Below are 26,471 nucleotides of genomic sequence, written 5' to 3'. Positions count from 1 at the left end.
AAGACCTCTTTCGCCCCCTGCACTTACTTCCTGTAAGTCACCCATCTTCTTGACACAAATGGTTTTACAGCAGACGGTGAGTGAAATGGTCATATCCTCTGAGTTTGATAGGTAATTTTTTTTCTGCTTTCCCTCACTCATCCGTCTACCCACTCACATTCCCTTTTTTCCCTGCAAACTCACAGCATATTCTCTTCCATAATTCATTATCTCAAGATGTACTTGAGCATCTGTTTATTTTTTTATTATTTTTATGCTTTCTTGATAGATTTATCAATATTTTAGCAGTTGGTTCTTTTCATGTGCACTGCTCTCTTTCTCATTCACACAGCTGTAGGCTTCCAGTGCCGTCTTCAGACCCAGGGCAATACTATCAGCTGTTCAACAACTACCCATAGTTGGATTATCTGAGTTGTGGAGTTTTCACACCTCAGATGCCAAGACAGCTTGGGTTTAGCAGTGTTACTAGGTGAGGTACGTGGCTGCGCTGCTTTTGGGACCAGCTCAGCTCTGAAAATAGCTCTGGTACTCTACAAAATCTCATCTACTCCCTCAAGCTGTATGCCCACCTTCCTGGGACAGAAAGTGATGCAGCAGGGCCGCCCCAGTCAGTCTGCACTGAGTCAACACCGCTTTTCAGAGGTGTAACCCCAGGCTGGGTCTGGCTCCGTGCCTAACCCCTCCATCTCACTCCTGGGCACGGGGAGGGCAGCGCTCACCCCGCAGGAGGCTTGCCAGCCACATGAGGTCTAAGCTGGAGATGAGTCCCGCTGCAGCACATCACACAGCACCCTGCACTAGCTAGGGCTAGGGCCCTTACCGGTGCTTTGTTGCCTGAGCTCCTTTTCCCAGTTGTTGAATGCTGCGTGAAATATCAGTCCCACCAGACTCTTTCGCTCTTCCTCCTCACCAGTACTGTCCTGCCTCTCACCTGACCCCCTCCTAGAGCAGCCCGCTGACACAGTGAAACTCTGAAAACACACGAGCTAGATGTTGGTAGGGGAGGACATTTGGGAGCAAGTGAGGCAGAATCTGAGCATAACAAAGGGGAAAAGACATTGAGCTTGTTGTACTGAGCGTTAAGAAGCCCACCAAACCTTTAGGATTTTCATGTTTTCAGCAGCACGTCTTCATAAAAATACCTTAAGTCAAACCCAAACCACTAAGCACCAGGACATAAGAAAACAAGCCATGGTACAGGCCACAGAGCACACATCCAGATCCTCTCCTCTGAATAACACACCTCACAGTGGTAATGGGTGCTCAGCTGGCACACGGGCCGAAGCAGGTGTACCCAGCCTGACCGACTGACCCAGCAGTTACAGGGTGAACCGAACTTCTGTAGCATCCTCACTTCAGCAACAAAAAATCTGTGTTCTTGCTGTTTAGATGGGTAGTGGCTTTTCTCTGTCCAAGTGTTTCTTTCTGAATTTTTTTGTGTCATCCATCAAGCAGCCTTAGTCTATAAAGGGAACTAACAGTCTCTTCAGAATAACTTGTGACTCTGTCCAGTTCCAGCTCAGCATGTTTTTCTCCAGATGTTCCCCAAACTGCAGTCCACACGGACCCCATGGTGGTCAAATACCTGATGTCTTTGTGACTTTCCCTCTTCCTGTATGAAAATAACTGTGACGTGTTGGTCTTCTTGGGTACCGCTGCATATGTGCCGGGAGTGTGCAGCCAGTGGGCGGCCCCTCCTCAGCCTGAGATGCCTTCTTTCTTTTTCAGGTGTGTGAGAAAGAGAAATTGCTCTCAGAAAGGAACCAGCTGAAAGCAAGCATGGGAGAATTGTTAGACAACTTCTCGTGTCTTTCCCAAGAAGTGTGTCGAGACATGCAGAGCCCAGAACAGATCCAAGCTCTCCACCGATACTGCCCCGTTCTCAGACCCATGGATCTACAGCCAGCCACTACCATCAGCCCCTCCCCAGCTGGCGTGGAGCAGAGCCTGGTGACCTCCCAGTGTGTTGGGGAAAGCATGCAGTGCTGCTCGGAGCAAGGATCAGTGCAACTGGGAGCGCCCTGGCTGCCCAACAACATCGCAGAAAATTGTTCAGCTGGCGGGGGGTTGGATGGAGCTGACACAGGTACTTATCCCGAGAGAGAGCTTCCACCAGAGCAGAGCAGCCAAACGGTCACAGTAGACTTCTGTCAGGAAATGACTGATAAATGTACAACAGATGAACAACCTCGGAAAGATTACACCTAGTGACTTGTAAGTTTAACGTTACACCTGGTCAGGTGTTCTTCAGTCAGCCAGTGGCAGTGTTCATTTGTTGTCTAGAAGAACGTATTTGGTGCACACTACAGTGGTCTTAGCAGCAATACTGTTTTTAAGTATTCCCTCCTCTCTACAAGCAGGAGTTCTCTTCACAATGGTGCTATCCCTTGCTCAGGCAGGGAACGAAGCAGTGGTAACACTGTCTGTTTTTGTATGTTGATTTCAATCTTAACAGGGATGGACATAACACCTCTGAGGACCCAACCGCAGCTTTTTTCTCAGTGGCCCATGTCACAAAACCCTAACTCAGGAATTTCCTCTGAATGTTCAATTTTTCATTGAAGACAGCTTCTTTACACATCAAAGTTTTATAGCTAATCTGTACATATTATATATAATATATATAAAATATATATATCCATATGCAAAAGTCCCTGCATGCCTCAATTTTTCTCATCCTACAAACTGGAAGCTTTCATTTCTATTGTATAAACAAGTTCCAACATTCCTTTTTGTCTTCGATGCTAGAACTAGTTTGGTAACTTGTTACACGATAATTTTTTTTTTCTCGGTTCGCAGTTCAGCAATATCATTCGATTTGTACTTATTTATGAAATTTTGATGTTGGAAACTTATTTGAGATTTTATTATAGACAATTTTTTGGCACAACCATTTCGTGCCACTTGAGCAATGTGGAGTTATTTTATTTTCTTGCAGATACTGTACAGTAATGGTCAACTTTGCCACTTGCACTGAGTTTCTGGTCAAACCTCTTTTCATAAATGAAGTCGTGACTTCAGTATAACTTGAGTATATGGTTTTCTTTGCTTTATGGCTTAAAGGAAATAGAAAAGTTTTAGCTAATAGACAAACACTCAGGAGCTCATTATGTAGTAAAAACGGTCTTGCCAAATACTGAATTCACTATACAATTTGTAAAGAGAATCTGCTTGAATTATTTTTATATTCAGACTTCTTTCTGTTTCACAAACCAAGTTTAAGTGCTGTTAATGATGCTTTTGGATTCTTATAGGGGAAAGTATATTTCACTCTTTAGAGAAAAAAGTATTTGACAACTGGATCAGTTCATCATACGTTCCACGAAGTAAAGCAAACGGAGATCACATCAATACACTTGTGGGGGGGCTTTTTCTCCAGCCCTGCTCTGCATCCTTTACTCATGGAAGCAACTGCTGCTCCGGCTGTTCCCCAGAGCCTCACCTCAGCTGTCCTCAGATGTTACCCGTTTTCCTCACTGGACCCAGAAGTGGGTCTGGTGAAGTCTGATCCTGCTTGGGTAGGTGGAGTTGCAGGATCAGACCCCTAGCTGTTGACTTTGGTTTCCTTACAGAAGTCAAGTTAGCACTGTATCCTTTAAGAGCAAAACGTACATCCGCCAACACCCAATTCGATAGCTTACCCATCAAATTCTTGTGTTCCAGGATCCTCTCGTCCTGCAGCATTGCCCTCAGCACAAACCACAGCTAAAAGAGCGCTGTCTCAAAGGAGACTACTCAGTGAATTGGCTTAGTTGTAACCGTATTGGATTTGTATCTTAAGCAATGTTGACTCATGTTATGACTGTGTGAGACAGCAGCTTTCCAAGCATAACATCTGTATGTACAGTGTAGACAGAAGAACATCCTCCTAATGCTTTTTTTAATAATTATTATTCTAAATGTACTGAGTTTTTATTTTGTGGTTCTTTGCCCTATGTGTGCCAGGTTGCGTGGCTTTATCGACGACAACTGTCATGTGCTTTACTGATGTTGTATTTGCTGATATTGTTTGTTCTCGCTGAAAAAAAATTACCAGCTGTTCACACCTATTTAAAAAAAAAAAAAAAAAAAAGTATGGGGAAGCAGCTTCTCAGAAGCACTAAGTGATAATGTGGTCTTCTGTGCTAACGTTTACACTAGAGGTGTGCGCTGGTGGTTTTTGGAGGCACTCAGTAGATCAGCATCTTGACCCTGGAGGAGGAATCAGCTCCCTCTCTCCACTTCTTCCATCTTCAGACTGTGCTCATGGACCGTCGCCCACTCGCCACAAAGTCTTGCTTTTATCCTCTTCACCCAAACTATTGTAGCCAAGCTACCGAGGAGGAAATGCATATAGCATGTGCCATGTTTGTTGAAAATACTTTTTTTCCCCGCATGTACAAAGAAAAGCTAGTATATAATGTAGGAGAATATTTATGTTTAAGTATTAATCATTACTGTACAAAATCCTTACCTTTAAATGTTCGAAAATATACAAATGCCATAAACTCCTAGTTCACACGGTTGAAAAAGGGGGGGGAGTCGTCCTTTCTTTTTAAAAGAGCTTAACCTAAAAATATCTGAACCCCCTCCCAGCCATCTTTTGCAGGTTACTGACTGAGAAGCTCTGTGGCGGCGGAGGGGGATTTGATTTTCCTTTGAATTTGTTGACGTTGCAAAGCAGTTCTGTGCTTCGCAGAGAAGTTTTGTTTCTATGAGACCATGGTGAAAGCTAGAATTTAAAACTAAATGTGAATCACATTATAGAGTCATAGCTACTTGGAGGGGCTGGGGGCGGGTGGGAGGGAAGGGTCAACTGACACAGTATTTTAAAGATGTTTTTCTGTTGCCTTTTTTATTTTTAAGTGACCTCCTATATATATATATGAATAGATAGAATGTTTTATGAGTATAAAACCAAGTTTTAACTTGCTTCCTGACATGAAGATTTACTCTACTAACAACTCATGTGCAACTGGTACTCTTGACCTCATTCCGACGGATTAAAAAACCCACCCACACAACCCATTGCGCTGCAGCTCTTAGGTTTGACCTGGCTTCATACTGGTGCTGGGTATCTTGATTTCCTCTACCTTGGGAACTGATATTTAAAACCACTGCTCAAATAAGTGTCTCTTCCTCAACCTTTCTCTCGTCTCTCTCTCTCTTTCCCTCCCCCGTGAGCTTTTCTGGATGTTTGATTTCATTCTTTCCCATTAGAAGTGGCTGATTTTATGTCATTGCTTCTTATATTTACATGTATCATGGTTTTTCAGTGGGGTTTTTTTGGTGGTGGTGGTGGTGGTGGTCGTTGTTTTTTTGTTACTATTTTGTTTTGAGGTTTTTTTGCTATTCCAAACCATGCGGCTCTCAGAGCAGTTACTGAACTAACGTTAAAGGAGGACATTGGGAGAATTAGTTTCAGACCTGGACGCCAGTTGCCATACCCAGCCATTCTTGGCTTATGAGGTCAGAACAACTGACTGCAAGAATACCGTTGGAAAGAAAGAAAACCAAACAACTCGCTGCAGTATTTGTGAATTGTAAGAGTTTGGCCAGCAGTCACCATGATCTTAAGTAAGAATCTCTTTGCGTTTGCCAAGGAGGATGCATGCAGCATCGGTCCTGTCAGGTGTTGCTTGGAAATGGCATGGTGACGCCGCATCTCCCCGCTGGGCACTGCACCACCTCCATGGGTCTGAAAGTCCCTGAAGCTTTGTCCAGTCTGTATCTAGTCCTCCTTTTCCTTTGTCATTGCTATACTTGTATTGCCAAGAAACCTCATTTTATTTAGGCTTGTTGCGCTTTGTCGGGTGAGTACTACACTATATAATGTGTTTGTTTCTCTGCGTTCTCTAGGGGTGCCTTGGACACAATTAAAGCTCTTTGCAAGCTGATTCTGGAACAAAAAGGTAGTGAAAAAAAATGAGAGGGAAAACAAAACAGAAAACAAGCAAAACAAAAGCAAAAATGTTGGCTGTGTTATCAGGAGATCCCAGTATTTATATCACAGACTTCCTAACATGATGACTCAGGCGTCAGAGTTTGATGCTGCAGTATAAAACTATTATTTTATATATTGTACAAGTAATTTATTAAATGTCTTTTTAAGGGTATATGCTGCTTTTAAGATGCACTATATTTTTGGATCTAATCCTTGTATTATTTTTTTTCCCAAGGAAGTAAAATGTGCTGCAAAGGCAAGCCACAGTGATTAGTATGCTAACTGCTACTTCTCTTTAAAAAGGAGAGTGGGAACTAGATGTGTAACTTTGCTAAATGGATTAACTGCTGCCAGAGAAATGATTAATGCTAATAGTGTGGTCGTTAATCTGGAGTCCAACACTTTGTCAAGTCTGTATTCTAAAGAGCGCTTAAATAGAAGTTAAAATGCCTAGATATATAGTTAGATTTTTTTAATATGTAACTTTATGATTGCCTAGTAAATAAAACAAATCTGCATGCTGGAATCACTATAATCCTGTAATAAAATCTGATCCGCTAGAAGAAAGCACGGCGAAGCACTGCAATTCCAGAATCAACACCACATCCTCACCTGTGTCCTGTGATCCACTGCTGTGGTGGTTGAGAGGGAGAGGGGTGGGTCTGCAGAACAGAAGACCCAGAGTAAATTTTGCCGTGAGACGTTTGCCAGGTTTCTGCAAGCTCACATTTTGCTCCACTTCATGTCCTCTACTGTTGCAATAAGGAGCACTGCTTTCACCTTTATTTTCTGATCTGAGATGCATTTGGAGGTACCTCTGGGTGACGGTTGTGGCCCAAGGCTGCAGCATTTCAAAAGTCTCTATTTTAGGGCTGCCTAGGGAAGGTTTAGCTCCGTATGAGCAGTGGAGTTGATGGTTTTGCATGAGGATGGGATCTGCTAAGTATGGAGTGGTTTATTTTTATCGGAAGTGAGGTGAAACTAAAACTATTAACATAAAGAACTTATGCTCTCTTTCCTGCTAGAAATTTTCTCAACAGATTTTGACTTCATTTCAGTTTTGTCTCTGCCAACATAGTCCAAGTCAATTTTACATCTATATATATATAATGGGTGTATGTACACCGTACACATACATCTATAATTCTAGTCAGATTGTGTGTTTGTGTATTTTCCTGTTTATAATACATATTTGTATATTTATAATACTCCCTGGAGTATTTCATGACTCAGGCATCAGATCTGATGCTGTAGAATACAATATATGTGTATATGCATATGTTCAAATACTGTGTGTATATTTAAAAGATCTATTGGTGGTGGTCTGTAGAATAATTATTCCCTTTACTCTCAAAGTTTTAATGGCATTACTTGCAAGGACTATAAGTGTACAGTATTTTCCTACACTCCACCAAGATAGGTGTTATTTATATCAAAGTCAAATATTGATATGCATTTTAAGGTATTACATGGATAAAGTTGCCATTTTTGCAAATAAAATCGCTTTTTGGCAGGAAGGAATGCTAAAAATGCCTTTTTATAAGGCTGTTACCCCAACCCAACAACGGCTAAAAAGCCAGTTAGATGACTCCTGTTCTTGTGCAAATCTTGGTGACTGTGGGCAGAGCCATTTCCGTAGGTGAAAGTCACTGCCTGGGTCATGCAGTGCCACTGTTGTCCCTTTGGGCTAATGAAGGGCAGAAAGAAGCCAGCATCCTAAAATAGAAATGGCAACTGGCAGTGTTTGATTTCATTGATCGCTTAGAAGCAGAGACGGTCCCAGGCTACAGACCCGAACGATCCCGATCCCTCCGTTCTGGAGGGAGCCGAGCAGGGGCTGCAGTCGCCGGCTGGGCTCGTCCCTGCGGCCAGAGGAGCCCACCCTCCAGGAGGGGGGCAGAGGAGGGGGCAGCTGCCCCACGCCGGGGTTGTGGCTGGGTTCTCCCGTGCAGGCCGGTGTTCCCCTGCGTTTGTGATGCACCCGAGAGAAACATGCATGGTTTCAGTCCTGTTCTCACTACTGCGTTGGCTCTGCCTGAAGCTATCTGGATCCCTCAGACCGGCAGGAATGATACTAAACACTTTGGTGATACTCGATGCGTGGCTGTTTACTCGTAGTTCCAAGCATCACCCTTGATTTCAAGGGTGGGGATGCCCTAAGAGTTTGTTCCAGAACCAGTTGGTTACAAGTGCACCTCTTATATATGCCTTACAAACTTCAGAGGCCATATTCAAAACAGGGTTTTATCAGTGTATGCAAGGGGGTGCAACCCCTCTTCTCTTCCTCCCCAGGTCAAACAGTATGGACAGTTTTCACACATATCTACCTGTATAACCCTCTGTACCTCTCATAACTGGTCAATGACTGTAACAGGTTACATCAGGTGTTTTTTCTACATACTTTTTACACAAATTCTATGCGATTAATGTAACTTAATTCAATGCATCATTTTATTGTACTAGTTCTTAAGCTTGTCTTTATTTTTTTTCTAGGTGACTGTGGTTTCTTGTGATTTTTATTGTATAAATAAATGAGGTGGCTGTTGATGCTTACTCTCTGTTAACTAAGAATTTTTACCTTTTTGGAAGAAAGCATTGCTATGAACTAATGAATTTAAAATGTCATTTACTCATTGTAAATACAGTATTGTGCAAAAAACAAAAATGAAAAAAAACCACCCGACCCTTTTCATTCATTTGAATTGCTAGTGTTAACTGAATTTTGTCTAGACACCATTTCTGTTGATGAAATAAAGACATATCATTATGTATTGTAAATCGACTCATCTTGACTCTGAAATTGATGTTGCGGTGCTCAGTTAATGTGCAGGTTGTAGGCGAGATTCCGGGGGTGGGGGTGGGGGGGTGGGGGGGGTGGCAGTAGGTTGGATGTGGTTGATAGTGCCCGGTGAATCTCTGGACTGATGAGGAGATCTCCACTCACAAGGTTCCACTGCTAATTCACTAGTCATCTTTCATCCAGGGATCCAGTTATCTTTATCTGCTGCAGGAACAGCTGAGGGTTTTTCTTTGTGAAGATGAAGTAAGTTGCTTTGGAAGATCAAATAAGCTGTACCTATACCCATCCCCTAGTGCTTGACTTAAGGCAATTCTGCAAAGTCTTTGTTTTGGTCTTCTGAAGTGTCAGTGTGTGTGTTGGGAAGCAAGGGGAGGGGTTGGGGTATGTTCCCCCCTTGCTGAAAACCTGAGAAAAATTGAGAGAGCTCTCTGTAGAAACAAAATATAGCTGAAAATCTCTGTGTGTAACCCAAATAAGGTAGCGTTTGGAGGAACTCGTGCCATGGACCATTGGCATCACTTATACTGCAGAAGATCCAGAAAAGCAAAAAGAAATCACATGCAGCCTTTAGGTGCTATGGCCACATGCAGGGTGCAGGGTCCAGCAGGGTGCATTGTCAGCCACCTCCGTCCTTGGGTTGGATACAACCTGAGAGCTGCTCAGCAGCTTGGCAGGAGGAGGCCTGGGAAGGGGGCAGTGGCATGACCAGTTGTCCTGCCTTGGTCCCCACACTTGCTGGGATGCTGCTGCGGGGAGCAGGGAGGCGGGCAAGCTGCTACAAGGAGGTCCCCAGGCTTTTTAATCACCAGACAGGAAACCCTAGATCGTGTGCCCTGGACCACCATCCACAGGGATGCAAACTGCGTCCGCCACGTGCCTGCGATTCCTCAGTCTTAAAATTCTCACGGAAGAAAACCGAACATGTTACTTTCCAGAGTTCCCCAGCTTTATCTATCTTCCTGTTGAGCATGTATGAGGAAAGCTTCCCACCCCCTCAAATCTGTCAGAAGACAGAGCATCCACCACATCTACTACTCATAGCCTGACAGTAGAGAATGTACTTCAGCAAAGCTGTTTCTCCATCCCTGATCAGTTCTTGCTGACACTTAACGGCCACCATCTTAAGTATTTCCTTTTTTTCACTTAAAATACTAAACAAATGCACAGGCAAACTGTCAATGGGTTTGTAGTGAGGCGGAATATGAATGTAAATCATGTACACTAGAACAAATCCACTGTAACCTCAGGCAATCTTTATGCTTGAATATTTTTTTTTCCTGCTGTCCTGCTTTCTTTCTAACCTTGCCTTAGAGGTGTCAAGTCATAGTGGATTTTTCTGCTTAGGGAGACGGGCATAGCAAATGAGCTTGTTCCAAGCATCGCTTGCCGTTGTGGTGATAGCAAAGGCGAGCTATGATAAGCTTGATATATAAAATCAGCCAAAAAGCATGTGGCCAGAAACAGGGTCAGGGACAGTCAGAGGAAGGTGCTTTATTTTACAGATACGCAAGTGGAAGCGCTGCTTTCTCGGGCCTCCTTCAACCCAGAAATCCAACCTTCCAGAGCTAGTCTGTCCTAGCAAACTGAAAATGAGCTCTTTTTGGCTTTGCTTCTCTTTCAGTTTCTCTGTATGAACTAATGAGGCAGTTAAGGGAATAAGCTGTTCATGACCCTGAGGTGATACCTTGCAGACCTTCTTGAACAGCAAACTGAAGCACAGATGTTTTGCACTTTAAAATAAATCGCCTGATTTTACTTAGTTTCAGTTTCGAAGCTGAAAGTATTGGCTACAAGGAGGCTACATTAGCATGGGAAGTCTCTATCGGAGCTCGAGGGCCGCGTTAACACAGGCAGACAAGCAGCAGCATATTCTGCAGCTGGTTTTTTATCTCTCTTAAATTCTCTGTCCCATCAGATTCCTTGAGCGTTTCTTCCATCATTTATTCATCAGCTGCTGAAGTCTGGGGAGACAGAGGCCACGTAGCCTTTCAGGCTACTTTCAGATAGAACTAACCCTTTCTTGTAGGTGCCTTGGGTCTTCCGCTACCTTGAAGGTCTACAGATCAGGCTGGTTTCTGATATGAACACTGCTAGCGTGCACAGCAAGTTGTACATCCCAAAATGTTCTCCCAAGGACACAAGGCTATTCCTGCGGTGGCAGCACACACTGAGCAGATCCAGCTCAGTCTACAGGAGAAAAATCTTGAGTTGTGGAGTGAGCTGCCCATTAACACCAGCAATCAGAGTATGATACGGTTGGGACTGGCATAAAACAGAGGAACAAAGTGTTTGCTTTCTTAAACTGTATTACAAATTTAGCATTATAGTGGCAGGAGAGGGGAACATAGCAACAGATAATCTGTTTTTTATCTCTCTGCTGAAGGCAGTTTGTGCTCAATCCCTTGGTTTATTTCTTCTCAGAATGTCATTACTTTTTCATGATAGATGATAGTTCTAGGAGCATGCTCTGAAAGATAACAAGAGAAAAAAAGCATGAAGCTGAATTGGCTTGAAGAAGAACAAGACATATTATCATGGTAATTAACCTCAACACATACATACCCGGGAAGGTGGGAATCTTGTGTTTAGCGGACGACACACTTACCTTGTAGGGCTTTGTTCAGTGCTAAGGGGAAGGGAGGGATAGGGGGAACACCTTGCTTTTAAACCAAAGCAAACACATTAATCCCTGAAGTAACTGGCTTGAAATCGGTGAACCCATCCTACAGCCCCTGCTTTACATGTTAAGGGGTTTTGTATGGTTTTGGTTGGTTTAAACCCATACGAAGGTGGACTCAATTAAGCAAGTTCCACTTTCTAAAATCCAGCTTATCCATTCATTGCTGCACAGATCCTCAGAGGGGTTTATTAGTTGTCAGCTGCTGCTGGCCCCCAAAGTGTGTCTGTGTTTGTGCAACTGGTGAATGGTTACCTTTCGGCGATCAAGTAGCTTTTGCCAGCTAATTGGTACATTGGCTGTGTCATCACCACGAGCTTCTCCTGAGTGCTCCAGGGCAGAATAAAATACAAGTACTGTGGAATCCGATTTTTTTTCTTTTTAAGAGGTGTTTGCATAGAAAAACTGTACAAAACCAGCAGTAGCTACCAATAGGTAAATGTGCCTACCCTTAGGGATTCTCTAAGATCCTAGAGGAACACAGAGTCTTTCCAGTCCCTTACCCCACCTGTAGATTTTCCTGGTGGAGCTCAGCTGTCTAACTCACTCCTCTGTACTTACCATGTTTGTTATTTCAATGTACGTTCATTCTTATCAAACTGGTCCCAGCCCCAGGAGCGAGAGTGGGTGAGCAGCTAGTTAAATGAGTGGATATTTTTATTCCTCAAGTGGTGTTGAAAGGGTGAGTAAACATGCCTTGTTCTGGAGAAGACTGCAAGCATTCAGGCTGAATAGCAGCTCTCTCTTTCATACCCTGCTCACTATGGAGTATTTTCCCACTGGGTAAAAGACTGAATGGAGAATTGAGAAGTAGAAAAAGAACTGAACAGCACAGAGGAATAAAAAAGCAATGCAGTGAGGGAAACTGGACGCAGTGAATTGTAAAATTTCCCCAGCTTTGACAGAGCCAGGATTTCTTTTCTGCAAATGAATAAAATCAGCAGCCCTATTTCAGTCCAATTCTGTGAGCTGAGAGTATCAGCTTTACCAGCTGCTTCAGCAGCAGCTTTATCCCCCTCATTCACCATGAGGAGGGGGCCTTGCTTTTAAAGGTACTTCCATTACTTCGTAGCCAAAAATATAGACTGAAAGAAATGGCACTCTGAAAGCATCGGGGTCTCTGGAGGAGAGGGTGGGCTAAAGAATAAGGAATGGACGGGAGGGTGAGGAAAACTGCACTCTTGAAAAAAACAAAAATCTGAAATTGAGTTCCTAAAATGCCTAATTCTTTCTGAAAACCTTGATCTAGTAATTTTGGTTTCCCAGGAGAGCTAAAATATCGCTAAGGATATTATAAAACTTCTAATGATGTCCAATTTTGTTCTGCGATTCCAGGAAGTTATCTTGGCTCAACGAAAAGGCACAACCATTAGATCATGTCAAGTCTCCCCGTCTTCTTGGTGTATCTTTGGGTATTCTAGCAAGAGGCCTGGCACAGTAGTTGTCTCAGTGCAGGTTTAGGCTTAGGGTGCAAATGCCCCAAGTCATCTGAAAGATGGTGCCTTTGTGAGAAAAGTTACAAATCTAGTGTAAATACTTCCAGTCCCAGTTAACCAAATTAAAGCTTATAGGTTTTACAACACACCTTAGGATTCTTTAGGAAACTATTGTACATAGGCCAGAAAGAACCGACGCTGGACATGCTCAGGCAGCATGCAGCTGGAGTCCTCTGCTTTAGAAAGGTGGGGAGAGACACAGTTAGCAAAAGACTTCAGACACAGCTAGCAATGAAATATCACACAGCCTCCAGCTTTTGCAGAAACATTTGCATTCAGCTGTTGAATTGTGATGACACTGTGACGCTCTGGAGATGCAATGCCAGGCTGCGGCCATGCTCAGCTGAGCTTTCTGATGTTCTGCAATTGTTCCTTTTGTTTGTAGAAAAAAGCCAAGGAGGAAGATTGCTTGATTCTGGCAAAGGGTGGCTTTGGAAGTAAAGCTCTCTCCCTCTCTAATTGTTCAGTTGGAGTGCTCAGATCTTTCCTTTTCATCCCTCCAGAGAGTTATTCGATGGTCCCAATGGCTTCACACAATCCTGCACACTTGAGGCAGTAAGCCAATGCCCCTTAGCACAACGCTCTGAGAGCCAGGTGCCTATTATAGGCTGTAATTCCTGGCCCTGCCTGTTTTCAAGAGAGCACAGATTTTATTTGTACTAACTATATACTGACCTTTGACTGCATCAGCCTATTATTTTTATCAGACTTAAAAATGTATCATGCACCAGTCAAGTGCCTGGCTGGTTCAAATTAGGAGGCTTTTTTCTCATGATGTCATTCATGCCGAGCATCCTATTGACAGCAGCGTAATTTTTACACACCTTTGTGAATCCAGCTCCCAGCTGTCCTTTGTGATTGTAGTTATAGTAAATTCAGCGCAGCTCTTTTCACTGCGTTGTGTGCGAAAAGCAGCCATTGAAGGCCTGCCTGCCAAAGGGAGGCTGGCAGCCCAGCACCATGTAGAAGGTGCCCCTTCGCTCCATAACTTTGCTCCCCTCAAATAAAAGTTAAAATGTGGCAAGAGACGCAAAACTTAGGGAGAACTATGTGTGTACCCACAATATCTCTTAGAAGATAAGATGCCATATATTCTTTAAGACGTATCCCCTAAGTAAGCCTTGGAAATTATTAGCTTGGAGAGTTATCAGTGAACAAATTGTTCAGTATCACTTCAAGGCATGCTGACTGCATTCCTCATCGCCAAGGTTTTGGAGGCTTGCAGACAGCCTGTTTTCAGCTGTACACAGATGCTGAATTCCCCTGTCAATATAGAGTTTTGTAACGTTATTTATCCCAGGTATCCAGGGAGTTGGGATTAGCTCACCTGTGTAGCTGGTGATGCTCTGGTCATTGTGTTTAGGTAGACTGAATTCAGTTGGAAATTACCGTCATGTCATGCAGTGACTCATTCCTCCTATGCTTTGCTGTGTACTTTCCCTGATGCAATGAAGGTCCAGTTTTGGCGGTCTGTCCTCAAAACCTAGTACATCTAAAGTTTGACCAGCGGTGGCTCAAGGAAAAGTTTTTTTCCCCGGTGGGTCAGAGTCTCTTGAGAAGCCTTTAACCCAAAAATCTGCTTCTCTCATTTTTTGCTTCCCAATCTGAATAATGGATGACTTTGGATAATGCAATGACCAAGGAACTGAAGAGTATGAAGAGTGAGTGGTTTGGGTCTAAAACTAAACAGTTGGAGCGTAAATATTTTTTCAAGGGTTTATGCCAATTGGACATGAATGAAATAAAGAAATGGCTCTTCATCTCCATCAGTTCCAGAGAAGGAAGTTTTAAACAGCCTTGTTAGTTGGCATTGTGGACAAACATGGCTGGCTTGTACAAATCCTACCCGTGGGAAGGGCTTTTCTTCCTTTATGTATACAGCTGGTCTGGTTTGAACCAAAGTCTAAAAAGTTGAGGAATCCTCATGCCAAATATGCATTTTGCATTCACTATCCTACTGAGCCATTCCGTGAGGGTTTTCAGTGAAGGACTGAATGCATTCTCTCTTAAGAGTCCAAAGTAAACTTTCAAATTCCAATCTTTCAAATCTTTCAAATTCTTAGGACTCCAAAGAGGAAGTCCTAAGAAGAATTTCCTGTTCTCCTTGAGGGACGCAGTTTTGTACTTCCTTGGAAAAAAATCACTTGGGCAACTACTATCCACCACCTAGTCTTCATGGTTTGATCAATACATTATGAGGGGTAATTTTGACAACATTTAGCTCTCCCTAATAATAATTATTTATCTGTTAGACACTCAAGTTTGGTGTGGAAATGGTATTGATAATATTGCTCCAGAAAAACATCTCATCACTGGCTGAAAGTCAAGCATCCGTAACTATACTATTAGATCTGATTGGTGCTTTCATTGCTATGGCTCATGGGATTCGGCTGACTTGTATGCAGACTCTTGCAATATCAGATGCACTGATTTTTTTTTTGATTTTTTTTTTTTTGTGTAGCTTTGAGATTTTCCATCAGCTAAGAAAGCTATGGTGGTTGTGGGCAGTTGCAGTTGTCCTGCTGTCTTAGCACGGAGCGTGGGTATGTGTTTAGAGGTTGCTAGAATGGTAGTTGAGGTACAGAAAGTGATCATTTCAATGTTGAGTTGATATTCCTCTCTCACTGAGCTAATGCAAAGAATGCTACAGACAAATTCTGGCAGAACTGTATGAATGAAAGGAAAGAGAGTATGGAACTAAAAATGATAGTTTGGGAAAGTTATCAAAGAAAATGGAAGAACATTGTGAATTCCACTATGATTTTGCTCCATTTGGCTATCCGTCTTAGATTAGTAAGAGCCAGGTTAGAACAGACTGCATTTTGGCTGTTTAGAAAATGTTTGTGCATGTGAATTCATTGTTATGTTAAAAAACATCTGTCCTTTCTCTGCATTACTGTTGCAAGTCGCTATTAATCAGGCATGGTAGTAGATAATATTTTTTGGTGTGCTTCAGTTGGAATTTTTTAAATAGTTCCTTTTAAATACTTTAGGATCACCGATTTTTGAATGTTCCTGTCACACAGATAAATCTAATCGTATATATTTTTCTTTTATCTGAACATTAATACATGATGATTATTTCCTGGAAGTCAAATTAAAACATGTCAGACCAATGCTGAGTGCCTTCGACAACCAGAATTAAATAGTGAATATAGGAACTGGGAAATACAGAGTAGAAGGATATACACGTTTTAATGCCCAGATTCAACATTTTTCTGATGCACCAGCATATCTGTGTATTGAAATCTGTATTCGCAAACTGCCATAGCAATGCTAACAGTAAAGTGCATTTGCCAAAATCCTGAGTCAATTGTACATAGAAGCACCTTTACTTTAAAATATCACGTGTGTAGTAAGCAGGAAGCAACAGGTCGTGTACCTACGTGAGTCATATCTTAAAACGCTTCCAGCAGTCCCCTGCACAATGGTACCCAAAGGCAGCACGCCAGAGGTGTTACTTTAAAGAGTAATGGCATTGCTTTGCAAACGGACTGTATTTCTCTGCGAGAGCTCCCTGGAAGATAGCGTCATTGTCATTAAACAGTAAAAGCTGCCAGGCAACTTCTGGGAGTTCTCAACAGGGCGCTGCTGAAATTCGGTCTCGCTTGAATAACGTTTTGCCTTTCACCTTCTTAAAAAGCCTTCTTATCTGACTATCAAAAATCAGCAGATCGACAGATTGGACTCTAGGTCTTCTCCCTGTATTAGAAGCATTGAAGCGGAAAGTGGTTAAATTGCATCTAAGTGACAACTTAACATGGCTGATGCTGACTATGTATTGTAGAAATTACAACTCCATGAAAACAGGAACCCACAAACGGTCTTTTGATGAGCAACATGTAAGAGTGCCTTCTGCTTCTTGCCGCACAAGATTTGAAGTTTTTTGTTTGCTTGTTTTCTTGGGCTTGTTTGTTTTGTATTTAGGAAAAGTGTTTACTTTAAAGAAAAGTGAGAAAAAATTGAATGGAATCTATAACTTTGAGTAGTGCGTGAAGTAATCTCCCGTTTCTTACATGCCCTATAAAAAGGCTTTTAAGGGCTTGCTCCTGCCAGCATTTGTAAAGGAGCTTTTTTGCTCTCAGAGGACAAATCCTGCAATCTGGGGAAATCAGAATTCAATTTAGTTGTAATAAAACCAGACTCGTTGGTTCTTGAATGCAAGCACTACACCTCACCAGCACTGACTGTAAGCAAGCTTAGAGTGTGTGGCCAAGGAACAGGAACAGCTGCTGAAAAGGGAATTCTGTGGTGGTTGGCTCTAGCATCGCAATGACCTGGCGTTCCGTGCGTGGATCTCGTTTATCCATTGAGCAATTGCTCGCCTCGGTGGCCACCTCTGGGAGAACGCCCCCCTCCCCCCGGGGCTTAGAGAACCTGAACCCCACGCACCCGAGGCGCCGGGCTTTCTCAGGGTGTCAGGCAGCGCGAGTGGCCCCGGGACAGTCCCCGCGACCGGGGCGATGCGGAGCGCGAAGAGGCGGGGGCCGGGGGACGCTCGGGGCGCCGCAGTTTCCCAGTGGCGCTCCTGCCCGCGCCGCGGCGGGGGGCCGAGCCCGCGGGAGCTGCGCTCGGTGCGGGAGGGCGCGGGGGCCGCTCGGAAGCCCTGCCCCCGCCCCCCGGCCCCGGGGCTCGCCCGCCCGGCCCCCCCCATGCCGCCCCCCTCCCGCGGGCTCCCCCGGCGGCCGCGGGGCGCTACTTGCCATGGACTTGCGGCGTCCCACGGCGGCGGGCGGCGGCGGGCCGCCGGGCGAGCTGCCCTCCTCGCCGCGCTTGCCCTCCGAGCCGGAGCCGGGGCCGGAGCCGGGCCCGGAGCCGCCGCGGGAGGCGGTGCTCTCGCTGTCGCTGCCCGCCCGGCTGCCGGCGAGGACGCGGGAGAGGAAGCTGGACTTGCGGGTGCCCGGGCAGTGCCCGCTGTCCGGCGAGTCGCCGCGCTGCTCGTCGAGGTCGCGGCAGACGCTGACCCGGCTGCGCTTGCGGGGCGCGCGGCGGGAGGCGGCCGCCCCGCCCGCCGCCCGCGGCGCCTCCTCGCTGCTGGAGGAGCGCGGCTGCTGTCCGTGGTGCTGCGCCGCGCCGTGCCGGCGGCGGGGCGGCCAGAGCTCCCCGCGGGGCTGGCGGCCCGGCGGAGCCGCGGGCGCGTGGGGCGGCGGCGGGGCGGCGGCGGGGCGCGGCGGGGAGGCGGCGCCGGGCGGGCGGGGCGGCGCCGCGGGGCCCTTCGGGGGCGGGTAGAGGCCGGCGTCCTCCTCGGCGGGGCCCGCCGGCCGCCGCGGCCGCCCGCACAGGCTCTTGTGGATCTTCTTGAGGCCCAGGTGGGCGATTTCTAGGATGTTGAGGAACAGGGAGACCGCGGCGATGCTGTTCATGAAGACCATAAAGATGGTCTTCTCTGTGGGTCGGGACACAAAACAATCCACCGTGTTAGGGCAAGGGGGGCGCGTGCATTTGTAAAGGGGGGACATGTGAAACCCGTACAAAAGATACTGACCTATCATAAAGCCCACTTCGACCACCGAGCGGGTCAGGATATGCAGGATATAGGTGCGCAGCAGGGAGCCTCTCAAGGGTGCCTTGTGCACCTTCTTTTGCTCCTCCAGCTTGCGCAGCTCCCTCTCCACTCTCCTGTGCTCCTCGGACGTGGGCTCCAGGTCTTCCAGCTGAGCCCGCAGGTGGCCCTTCCTCCTCTGTCGCTCTTTCTCGAGAGCCCGTAATCTGTAGAGCGCGTGGCCCATGTAAACGAGCGATGGAGAAGAGACAAATATGATCTGCAGTACCCAGTACCTGATCAAGGAGATGGGGAAGGCTTTGTCATAACAGATGTTGCTGCAGCCGGGTTGCTCTGTGTTGCAGATGAACTCAGACTGCTCATCGTCCCACACGTCTTCGGCAGCCACCCCCAGCACCAGCATCCGGAATATGAATAGGATCGTGAGCCAGATCTTGCCAACTATGGTGGAGTGGATGTGCACTTCTTCGAGGATGCTGCCCAACAGGTTCCAGTCCCCCATGGCCAAAAGTTCATACCTGAAATACAAAACCTGATGTTCATTTAATACAATACTGGATTTCTTTTGGAAATGGCCCTTTTTAGTTGGTTCAGGCTGGTTGGGTTAGGGGTTTTTTGGTTTTTTATTTTTTATTTTATTTTGTAATGATCTTTCATATACAGTCTTCTGAGCAAGACAGCTCTTAGAAGTTCATTATTTTTCACTTAATGGATCTTTAAATTAATGCAGAATTCAGGAGTACTGGTGAAAGATGCAAATATGAGATTATTTTAAGCTTAAGAGAGTTTAATTTCAGCTGTAAGCGACAGTACTTCTTAACTTCCTACAGTTCTACACTGTTTTCTTCCCACTAGGAAAGAAGACACAAATCCTTTGCCACGTATAGTTTAGTTCTACACTCACTCCATTCCACTGTCTACGGTTTTGCCATAGTTTTGCCATAACATCAAATGCTCATGGCTTTCATTTGTTTGATAAAGTTTTGAGAAGCATCCTTCTCTGTGACAGAAGAATGTTTCATTTTTTACCCCAAGGTAGTAGCATTATCAGTGCCATACATCCAATATTTTCCCGTCTACCAGGATAACAATTAACAAGTTTCTCACTCAGATTCCTAAAACTAAAAATACATAGTTAATTTACAGATAACTGTGCATGTGTAAATACTCTCAGTGCTAGGATAACTAAGTTAATAAACTAAGAGTGCTTCTAGGATTAAAATCTTTAATTTTATGCATTTAAAGTCTTACTGAATCGCCAAGACTTTGTCTTAATTATGAATTTCAAGATATGAGATAAATAAAACAGGGATTACACGCTGGAGTGATGTGGAAGTTTTTAGCTGTGAGTGTGAGATGATCTTTCTAACTACCACTTTCCCAGAACGTCTTTGATTTACCAGCAAAATGATCTACATTCTGCTGCCAGACGCTTGGTTTCCAAGCCCCTTCTCTGGAAACTATTCAGGAGCCTCAGGTGATGTGGGGAATTGAAACATAAGGTATTTGTCTGTGAGTGCACCACATGTCCGGTGTTGTGTCCCTGGAATTTTCTCTGCTAATGTGCTAATGTGGTAATAAAATATTGAAAGCATCTGGGATCATATCTACCTTAGGGTTTGCACTTGATTTTTTTTTTATGCTACTGTACTTTCAAAGCTTCCCAAATTCCACTAAACCACAGCCTTTAGGAAAGTGCAATTTCTAAACTTTTTTTGAGAGTGGCTGGTTATAGTACCCAAAATCGTAACGTAATTGTAATTGATGGCACAGCTGGGTGATACCACCATTATCAGTAAGGCTTGGTTATGGCTCATGGTATGATCCCATGTAATACAATTCTGCTTTGAGGCTGTATTTATCCACACTGCAAGTAAAGATTTTCAGTTGTAATCAAGAGTGTCGACATTCTCTGCATAGCCATTCTACAGACTTTATTATTACATCTCTGGGATTTGGGGGGGGTTCTTCAAATTTGAATTTTCACAATGAACTTCTCTTTTGACACTGGGAACTGGCTGAGGAAACTTAGCTAGTCCAGCAATTTCTTTGGTGCTGTGATGCTCCTGGAATATCTTCTTTCCATGCTCATTCTCTCCCTCGTATATCAATGAAACAAGATACATGGGAAAAAAAAACCAACCCTCAGAAAGAATTATTGTAGTCCATTTCCCTCATCTTTAACAAACAATGGCAGATCTTTCTTCTGACTTCATACGGATTTTATTCAGGGCAGATATCAAATCATCGCAATGTCGTAGGCTGGGTGGGCGTAAAGACGTTTGTGGCACTTAGGGGCATGCTTTAGTCATGGGCTTGGCTGTGTTAGGTTTATAGCTGGACTCAGTGATCTTAAAGGTTGTTTCCAACCTAAATGATTCTACGATTCTACATTAAAATATTTGCTGAAAAATGTTACATCTCAAGCTAACAATGTTCAATCTGTTTTTCCAAGCTTGGAAGTCCTGATACAGAATAGTTCACCTTCAGTAAAGCAAGAAGTAGAGGTTTACACAGAGCAAGCTCCCAAACCCAGAGTACTCAAGAAGCCAAGCAGAAGTGGGTGACACTTGCTGACTGCTCTGTGCTGCTTCCCCTGAAAGGTGACTGAATGGTGTCAACACAACAGTCAAGCAAAGGAGCTTTGGGTATATTTGCTGCCTGCTAAATGGCTGATCCCTCACTGAAACTCATAGACTCCACACACAAAAAAAACAACCAACAAACCCAACAAAACAAAACCAAGTGACATGCTAAAATGTAAATGCAGGAATAAAAGGGAAAGGAGACATGTTTTAATCCCAAAGGTGAAATGCTGGCATTCCTCTAGCAGTAGGAATTACCATTGCCCGTTTTGGAACAGAAAGTGAATGTAACCATTCGGGGTAAGAGAGGACAAGAAGAGGAGTATAAACATATCACTGACTCTCCAGATGTTTGTTTCTTAGGTTGCTTCTACCAGTATTTAAAGAATTCTGTCCTCACCTTTCCGTTACAGCAGGCAACAGGGGACAGTAATTGTAGGAATGGTCTAACTCACTCTCTAAGTGAGCTTATTATACCAAGACACCTTCCCTCAAGCCTGCACTGGTAGAACCACAGTATAAATATTGACACGGTAATGTTGTGTATAAAGAAGTTAATCTAGAGCCGCAAAAGCCAGGGGTTTCTAAGAAATCAGCCAAAATACTCTACAACCTTGTCATAGCAATGTGCTTCCAACTTTTCCATCTTTCCATTCCCTCGTCTTATTTGAGTTCTGTGTAACATAGTATTTCAGTTCACTGTAGGAGAGTAATCTGAAATATCAATGATATCGTTATTTCCAGTCTACTAATAGACTAGAAATTCTAGCATTCTGGTATACTAGCCTAGTATATTAAAAAGATACCATTTTTAGTATAGATAATACATACCTGAGATATTTCTCATTATACCATCTGGCGACCTTTGTGTCTGTCCAAATATGTTTAAATGGTTATTTAAAACAATAAAAACTCATGCATGTCATCAGTTAGAACCAGATGGAAACCCACCATTTCTCTTGTAAGTTTATTTCTCAGTTTTGCTACTTTTTATCTTAAAGTTTTTTGATTATTTGCCACTCTTCAAATCACTTCTGTATGAAATTTATGCCAGGTTTTCATCAGCTGTGATTTGAAAAAGCAGAGTTAAATCTTAAATTTCTTGTCAGGAAAAGTTAAACGCTAAGGTGCAAATACTCCTGGGTTTAATTCTCGTTGCTTCGAGGCTGACAGGGACCTCCCTGCTCCGTACTGCCCTAGGAAGAATTATTTTTCTGCCGCTTACCTTAGGAGAAAGCCCTTGGTTAGTCTATCTTAGAGTATTGCAGAAGGAGCACGCAGCGCTGCCGATTGCTACAGCTCAGAGACCTTCCTTCGACAGTGCTAGGACATCTTTTTATTTTTTCAAGAGCCAAAGCATAGACGTGGTATGCTGAGCGGACTTCTCGGTTCTTTGTAGCTGGATGCCAAGATCACTCAGTCTAAACTATCTGTGCAGGGTTTAAAAATCATCAGATGATAGGATGGTGCCCCTAGCCAAAATTATCGTGCAATTATTTTAGTCAGTGGCATCTAACAAAGCCATTCCCTCAAGGCTCAATCTGTACAGCAATAGTTTGCAATGTCCCTACGCCTTGTTTTAGTTGGTTCTTCAAACATTATGCCTCCACCCAGCTCTCAAATGAATTTTTTTTGGTAAAATGTCTAAATAGGCAGCCTTTACTGTACAATAGAGTCTTACATTTTCTTTACATTCCATTAGTTTTGCTTTGAATCAATGCGCAAGGATCGATCGGTCATGTCCGATTTCATACTCTGTTGCCTGGTGAGTTAATTTAGGATGCGTTAGACTGAGTCTTTGGAAATGGAGGCCACTGGGACCGAGACTCGAGTCTTCAGTTAGAAACACAGGCTTTTGGCACAGTAACCCTTCTTCAGTTGGGTTAAAGTGCCATCCCCAAGCCCATTCAGAATCAGAGACAAGGTTTAAAAAAGGAAGGTGAGTTGCAAAAATGGGAGTTTTGTGAGAAATCTGGGCCAACAGAGCTGAGGTTCTGATCCTAAGAGCTTCTGCTGCCTAGGCCTAAATTTTATGGAAATCCCAAATACCCATTTTTTTCTCTCTTGCTCCAGAACTTTTGCCCCTTTCCTTTTGTCCTGAAAGAGGTGTGACTGATTTCTACTTCAGTCTCTTCTGCCTAAAGGTATTCCCACTAACTGGTGGCCAGTTCTCAAAAGACACTACCCCCACCTCTTCTTTGGTTCATCTATCTCAGATGCAAGTACCGGTGCATCCTTCTGTCTTGCACAAGCTGTACTTGTGTCCCTTAAAGTCCTGTTTAACCATGCCTTCAGAGCTTTGCCTTGCATCAGGACAGCATCTTTCCTCTAGCCTCAGTCTAATGCACCAGCGGCGTGGTTTATGCATGTTATGTTTGCTTTAGGGGCAGTAGCACTACAATTCCTACTCCTGAGAGACGTGTTAATCCAAACCACCCAGACCTCCACAGGCCTTTCTCATCCATATGCTCTCGTGCTCTCTCAAGCCCATGTACACTGCTGGCATTTTATTTTCATGCCTCTTCTCTCTGAAGTCGGTCACAAAGCCCTAAGGCTTTACCTTGCTGCTACAGTTGTCTCAGAGCTTCAGCTCAGGCCTGTGTGCCCTGTGCTGCCTCACCAGAAGGTGTTGTTGGCCCAGTATCTCCAGCAGCTTCCACAGCTCCCAGGTGTCTCTCAGGAGCACCCTCTTGTCCTGGTTTCAGCTGGGATAGTGTTAATTTTCTTATTAGTAGCTGGTGCAGTGCTGTGTTTTGGATTTGGTGTGAGAATAACCTTGATAACACACTGATGTTTTCAGTTGTTGCTGGGTTGTGTTTCTACTGAGCCAAGGACTTCTCAGTTTCTCAGGCCCTGCCGGCGGGAGGGCTGGAGGGGCACAGGAAACTGGCAGGGGACACGGCCAGGACAGCTGACCAAACTAGCCAAAGGGATGTTCCACACCATACGGCATCACGTTGAGTATATAAACTGGGGCAAGTTGGCCAGGGCCTGGCGATCGCTGCTCGGGGACTGGCTGGGCATCGGTCAGCGGGTGGTGAGCAACTGTGTCACACATCACTTGTTTTCTCCCTTCCCTTTAGATTTCATTCCTTTCCCCTTCTCCTTCCTTCTCATTATAATTGTTATAAATATTATTATTTTATTTCATTTCATTTCAATTATTAAATTGTTCTTATCTCAATCATCAAGTTTCACATTCCTTCCTGTTCCTGATTCTCCTCCCCATCCCCCTGGGGGAGGTGGTGAGCAGGCACCTAGTACTTAGTTACTGGTTGGGGTTAAACCACACCACCTCTTCAGCTCCGCTCCTCGCTGTGAGAACTTGAGAACTGAGCAAGAGCTGCAGCACCTGTGACTTACTCACCCCTTAGGGAGAACACGCTTTGCCGCTTACTGCAGAAGCAGCTTGCTCTTGGCCCAGCTCACCTCCTCTCCGCTCGGCAGGCCACAGCGCCAGAACCACAGGCTGCCTACCTCAGGCTGCCCTCAGAGTAACTTGGGTTTAAGGTTTTGGTTTTCTCAGGGGACAGTGGACGTGACAGTAGGCTGCTTAGGGACAATCTGCTGTGTTTCAGCTTTCGCAGCAGAACAACTAGTGCTGCTAAAGGACTGCTCATGCAAACTTATTAATGGATGATACAATTAATTGTATGTGGAAGGGAAGCAGGGTTGAGGCACTGGGGCGGTGGCAGGAATCGAGATGAAGAACAGGAGCGCAGTGTAGTCCTTTGCATTTGGAGACGAGCAAGAATTTGTGGAGGTTGAGGACGCTTCCTTGCTACAAGCACCTGCCATAATCAGCTTACAGTGTGAATGCTAACAGGCAGTGTGGGGAGGGGGCTGGAATATCCTGGGGATCAGAGATGGGACCTTGGCCAGTGACACCTGAGACAGGTAACTGAGCGGTGGCACAGTGTGAACCAGCACAACTTCATGCCTGACCTTCCCAGACCAGAAGCAACCTCCCTGCTGGGAAGCAGAGGGCCCATAGTGCTGGGGCAAGAGTTGCAGAAAACCAAGTAGGGCAAAAGCTCTAGTCTCGCGCTGGTTCTTCATTAAACCCCAGTATCCAAACCCAGTACGGGGTGTTTACTATGTCTGGGCTGTGACAGCATGTAAAATAATAAGCGGCAGCTATTACAAAATAAGTTCTTAAGGTATTAGGTCCAAAAACACTTTTTAGAGCATTACAGCTTTTGATCTTGTCAGGGATTCACACATTTGAAAACCAGAAATGGATACGTATGGGAACCAATTGTAATCTTCTTATAACACAGACAGGAGCATTTCCTTGTACTAATGTATTACCATTCTGACATTCAAACCAGCTAACATCACAGGGTCAAAACCACTTCAAAGAGCGCATGCTTTCTGCCATCTCACCAAACCCACCATAAAACCCTGAAGCCAATGCATGTGGAACAGCAAGCTGAACAACAGGCTGTGGCCGAAGCAGTTCGGGTACAGGCACACTGAAATGCCAGGATGAGACTGCAGAATTTTAGCACCTTTAGCCAAAACCACTCCACACACAGTGTAACTGGACTGGCTAGAAACCCCTTTGTTTACTAAAAAAAAAAGCCACCTCACTTGAACTTGCAGATTTTTCCATTTTACTACAGATGAACATTACCGGTACTAGACTAGCTGCACAGATTTGGACTGGGCTAATTATCAAAGACCCATACTAATTAGTCTAATAACATGGACAACTATTCAGGTTCACAGATACAAACCATTGGCCTCTTCAGTTTAACAAGACCTGTGCCACTTACTTTCTGCTACAAGTATTTCCCTGTTCATTTTATTCCCCATGTTATCTCTTGTGACTCAGATGGGGTTGCTTTCAGTGGCACAGCACAGTACTTCTAGACTCCGATGGGAGAGGATGTGCCAGCCACCACTGAAACGTTATTCATCTTTCCTACCGAAGCCAATTTTGCTCCTGAAATGCCTCTTGATTGATTTCTTACATTCTACTAAGAAATCCTTAAACCTGTTCCTTGGCATGCTTTATTACTGCTGCCTCCCTTCATGAAGACAAATTGCTAAAGATTATTCTGCAGCTGGCTTTAGAGTGAAGACAATTAGAGGAAAGACTTAATGGAAATAGCTGTGGGTTCCTAGATTGACACCTAAGAGAAATGCCTTCAGTCCAGTCAGCAGCTGTATGTAGACAGTTAGCTGGCACTTTAGAGAAAATCCCTCAAGATTCAATACCCGATGCTCTATGATTTCACTGTTATGCACACCTCCATAAATCTTGCTCTCTGTATGTCCACTTTGGAAAATTTTCCAATACTCACATCCATTAAGAATTTTTAAACTGAATCCTGTAAAAGTACGTGTAGGATCAAAGCAGACCTATCCTTCAACAGCAAACCGGAGCGAGACTCTTAAAGAGCTGCCATCTACACTCTTCCAATGAAAAGCCTTGGATGAAAAAAGGTCTTTCTCCTTTGTAATGTTCCACTCAGCACTAAC

The 26,471-nt window shown here is 44.4% G+C and overlaps 2 protein-coding genes across 8 annotated transcripts in view; one reads left to right on the top strand and one right to left on the bottom strand.

Annotated features, from left to right (window-relative positions):
- Positions 1-8,705, top strand: part of BACH2 (BTB domain and CNC homolog 2) — a 196,814-nt gene extending 188,109 nt beyond the window's left edge. For all 7 annotated transcript variants that reach the window (XM_055809680.1, XM_055809683.1, XM_055809681.1 and 4 more), the window contains one exon: positions 1,729-8,705. In XM_055809680.1, the coding sequence (XP_055665655.1) occupies positions 1,729-2,208 (480 nt within the window). In that variant the 3' untranslated portion in view covers positions 2,209-8,705. The remainder of the gene's footprint in view (positions 1-1,728) is intronic.
- GJA10 (gap junction protein alpha 10) lies at positions 8,369-22,381 on the bottom strand. Its single transcript, XM_055811262.1, has 4 exons — positions 22,210-22,381; positions 18,087-18,917; positions 17,600-17,927; positions 8,369-11,190 (listed from the first exon to the last, which is right to left on the bottom strand). Exons 2-4 carry the CDS (start codon positions 18,899-18,901, stop codon positions 11,152-11,154), a joined length of 1,182 nt encoding a protein of 393 aa, XP_055667237.1. The 5' UTR covers positions 18,902-18,917; positions 22,210-22,381; the 3' UTR covers positions 8,369-11,151.
- Between the last annotated feature and the right edge of the window lie 4,090 nt (positions 22,382-26,471).

This window comes from Falco peregrinus, chromosome 7 (genome assembly GCF_023634155.1).
Source record: "Falco peregrinus isolate bFalPer1 chromosome 7, bFalPer1.pri, whole genome shotgun sequence".
Lineage (NCBI taxonomy): Eukaryota > Metazoa > Chordata > Aves > Falconiformes > Falconidae > Falco > Falco peregrinus.
Note: the sequence above shows the minus strand (reverse complement) of the source record. Positions and strands in the feature narration are given on the sequence as shown.

Bases quoted from the DNA above. Each gene is read 5' to 3' on its own strand.
- GJA10 (XM_055811262.1), bottom strand. From the start codon at position 18,901: ATGGGGGACTGGAACCTGTTGGGCAGCATCCTCGAAGAAGTGCACATC. The intron at 17,928-18,086 runs GCCCGGCGCCGC...CTCCTCCAGCAG, and splicing joins CCCGCGGCGCCGCCCCGCCC to CGAGGAGGCGCCGCGGGCGG. The intron at 11,191-17,599 runs GCAAGTAGCGCC...GTTATCTTTCAG, and splicing joins TGGGACGCCGCAAGTCCATG to AGCATGCTCCTAGAACTATC.